This window comes from Sinocyclocheilus anshuiensis, unplaced genomic scaffold (genome assembly GCF_001515605.1).
Source record: "Sinocyclocheilus anshuiensis isolate Anshui unplaced genomic scaffold, SAMN03320099.WGS_v1.1 scaffold758, whole genome shotgun sequence".
Taxonomy (NCBI): Eukaryota; Metazoa; Chordata; class Actinopteri; order Cypriniformes; family Cyprinidae; genus Sinocyclocheilus; species Sinocyclocheilus anshuiensis.
The window spans coordinates 386,605-390,687 of NW_015548126.1; the positions used below are offsets into that span (position 1 = coordinate 386,605).

The 4,083-nt window shown below is 35.9% G+C and overlaps 1 protein-coding gene across 1 annotated transcript in view; it reads left to right on the forward strand.

Moving 5' to 3' along the window:
• The window catches only part of LOC107704689 (nephrin-like), a 77,910-nt gene that overhangs the window by 22,019 nt on the left and 51,808 nt on the right, over positions 1-4,083 (forward strand). Inside the window, exons 4-5 of the mRNA XM_016507677.1 lie at positions 1,908-2,030; positions 2,307-2,388. Of these exons, the coding sequence (XP_016363163.1) occupies positions 1,908-2,030; positions 2,307-2,388 (205 nt within the window). The remainder of the gene's footprint in view (positions 1-1,907; positions 2,031-2,306; positions 2,389-4,083) is intronic.

Genomic DNA, 4,083 nt, shown 5'->3' on the forward strand with positions numbered 1-4,083 from the left:
GTGTGTGTGTGTGTGTGTATATATATATATATATATATATAAGAAAAATAAATAAGAGGTACAGCAAATGGAGCATAAATTATGCACCTATTTTTTTTGCTGAATTTATTTTTATTTATTTATTTGGATGTAAAATAGTTCAGGAAACGACATCCTTCAGAATTCATAATCCAAAATTGATGGGAAATATTGATAGATATGTACACAATTAGATAGAACACAGTTATTGAATTTATTACATGAGATGGAATTGCGTACATTAATATTTGCCCAGAAAAGTCCCCAAATGAATTTAATTTAAAGACTTCATATTATTATTGTGATAGATCAAAGGGATTTTTAAAATATATTTTTGAAATATGTCTTTTATGCTCAACAAAGCTGCATTTATTTGATCAAAATTCCAGAAATGATGTTAAAATATTATTATAAATGAAAATATCTGTTTTCTATTGTAATATATTTTAAAATGTAATTTATTCATTATGCTTTAGAAATCTTTCTGATATGCCGTGATATTTTGTGCTAAAGAAGCTAATGGAAAGTTCAAAAGAACAGCATTTATTTGAAATGTATATATTTTGTAACATTATACATGTCTTTACTGCCACTTTTGATCAATTTAACACATGCTTGCAGAATAAAGGTATTCATTTAAATAAAGTATTGATTTATCCATACATTTTTTATTATGAAATTTATGTACAGGTTAGGGATCAAGAATAATTGTTTTTTAATCACATTAATTTTAATAATTTTTCACATACGAATGAATGTGCTGAATGTACCGACCCCAATAATTTCCCACTATAGAGCCAAAACCCTTCAAATTTAGCTGACTTGTGTGGCCATTTCATCAATTTTGTCTGCAAAGTACCTCGCTCCGAAGCTCAGAAACACAAGTGTACATGTGTGCTCGTGTCTGTGTGTGTGTGTGTGTGTGTGTGTGTGTGTGTGTGTTTTTATAATCAATGTTGAAAACACTTGTGCTGCTTAATATTTTTATGGAAAGCAAAATATATGTATTTATATAGTTGACTGTAAGCTGGACATACTGATATGAATGATAACTCAAAAAATGGAACACTGAAAAGTGGGAAGTTATTACTTTTCGAAGCCCTCAGACTTGCAGTTTTTTCCTTGCAGATGATAAAACGGGTCTAAATCTGTCAGATTTACACTGAAGGATGGACAAAAGCCGTATGTAGAGAGTATCAGAGAATAAAGACTTGAAAGTAGACTCTTGACTTGGCTATAATGCGTTAGCAGCCACATAGCAACATGATAAAAACCACTCAGAGCGTATCTGCGCTCCCACTGGCATTCGCTGCGTTGTGTCATTGTGCATTTGCATTATGTTGAACTTTGCTTAACTTCATCTCTCTGGCTAATGCGGCTTCAGATCGCCAGCCCTCATGGAAAATTAATGACTTCTGGTCACTTTGTTGCTGCAAAGCGCTGTCAGTGTGCATGCGCTTAACATGAATGAAATAGCATTTATTGCTTTGGTCAGGACACGGTGTAAACCAAATGCTGACTCTACCCTTACAGATGAAATATGTAATGTTTTCTCTGATTAAATTTCTCCAATCCCGGTTTAATGTGCAGAGTCAACTTTACTAAGCATCACTAGTTTCATTTTCCCCTAAAGGGAATTTGAGCATATTTCGTTTTGCAGTATTTGGAAGATCTGTAAAAAAAATAAATACATTCTAAAAAACACAGTATATATATATATATATATATATGTGTGTGTGTGTGTGTGTGTGTGTGTTTTAAAGCTCTGAAATATCTCTTCAACCAGACACCAAATGAGTTCACAGCTTGCAATAAAATAATATATTGTGACAATCCCCTGCCGGTTAATCTCTCCTCACCTTCTCCACACTCTCTCTCTCTTGTCTAAGTCCCGCCCTCACAGCCGCACATCCAGCTGGAGTCTGATGAGCCGTGGGTGGAGGGAGACGAATACACGGTGACCTGCATCGCTCCTGATGCAAAACCTCCCGCAGAAATCACCATGTTCAGAGGTACGCCGTCGCTTAAGAGCCCAACTCTTTATTACGTCCATCAAGTGGGGCTCTTATGAGAGAATTACACTGTAGATACACAACGCCAATAAACGATGAAAACGCTCGCTGGGAGCTTTCAAAGCAGTGGCTGTAAACTCAAACCAAGAGACTTCATGATTCATTTACTAAGTTTGTGTCATGCCATCCCTTGGCAAGAAGTACCCCGAGGCAGCCTACTAACTCTATAACTTTTCTGTTTTTTTTGTTTCTCTCTTCTTCTTTTTTCTTTCTCAGATGGAGAAGAGCTGACGGAAACCGATTCTTTCACAATGTCAGGCTCACAGGATAAACTTCTGAACACTCATGCTGAAGTCGTGTAAGTCTGTGTGCGAACAATGAAGGTATAGAAGGTTCTTTGCAGTTGAATTCTTGTCACCACTTTAACTTTTATTCTATGTCCTTCACAATTTGTCTTCTAAGGTCATGTTTTATATAGTGTATATACAAAGGCAAAGACAAAAATGTTGGAAGAGTTTGACCTTTTGAAAAACTTTTCTTGTTTTTTCTTTCAATTTTTATTTCACCAACACGTCTAGTGAGGGACAGAGGTGATGTGATTGGACAATAGGCCTTTGGGTATTCAAGCAATATTTCAAGGAACAGTTATCCCAAAAATGTCAAATCTCTCATTTATCCACCTTCATGTCCTTCCAAACCTGTATGTTTTCATTTCTTCCATGAAACACCGCAGAAGACCATTAAACATAGCAGAAGGTCCAGGCTATTTTTCAGTGGCATGCAGTGGTGTTATAAATGTCCTCACATTTTGTTTTCCCAGTCACAAATGATGTCCCAGTCACATTTTCTTGGTTAAGTAAATAAAAATCTATATTGTATTTTTACATTAACAATGTAATTAATAAGCTATTCTATTTATCAAAGCCAAATATAAATCTCATCATTGTTTTTAAGCATTTTACATTTATTCCAAAATAATAACTCAAGGCAGTAAGAAATGTAGGTAACACTTTAGAATAATGGTCCGTTGTTAACAAGTAACTATGCAGGAAGTAATAGGTAGTACTACATTAACACTTAACTTAATACTATTAACTAATAGAGAAGCAAGATTAACTAAGCAGTAAGTAGTAGCAAATTTAGGACAAAGGTAGTTCCTTATTAGATATTTGATAATTACTAAAAAAATATATCCTCATTGAGAACTACTTGTGAACTATGACCAGTTAATAAAGAATAACCAATTAATTACTAATCACAACAGTAACGTCTTAAAAGTGAACAATTGGGTTCTTTGTGGAAACTAATTTATGAATTTGATATCCCCCAAATAAGTCGGCTACATTTTTAAATTGTGACTACTACTCTTACCAAAACCTTCTCAGCAAGCAGGGGCGCCAATTCCCCAATTCCCCACACAGTGAAATGATAGATAACAGAAAACCGCTTCGCGGCAGCGGCGCAGAGGATTTTTTTTTTTGTTTACTGCTCGTGCCGCCCCCCATGTATCATGAAAAAATGCCGCCCCGGGCGGCTGCCCAGTTCGCCCGTGCCAAAAACCGCTACTGGTAGCAGGGTTTGAAATTAACACCCGCCAACCCGCCAAATGCGGATAAAAGTCAGCTGTGGCTGGTAACGCTGTCAAATCACTAGCAAATTTGGCGGGTTACTTTTCGTAAATTATGTTCACTCATTCATTTCTTGGGGAAGTTCATGCAGGCCAAATCTGCGCAGGTTTAGCACAAATACTGAACTCGCGAGACATCGTGACATTATCGAGTATATTGCAAAAAACAAACAAAACACACCTACAGAGGCGTGCATACACGACGTGATGAAGTCTGGTTAGACCAACACACACAGGCTTCAGTACGCGTGCGCATTTAGAGTGGTTCTTTCACTGCATGATTCAGTCTATTAATATGCATTAAGAATGATCACATAATTCAAGATAAGGAGGCAGAAAATGTATATATTTATATCAATTCATATAGGTAATCAATATCACACGAAGAGTGCCGGTTTTTCTTAAAAAATCAGCATGGTTACAAAT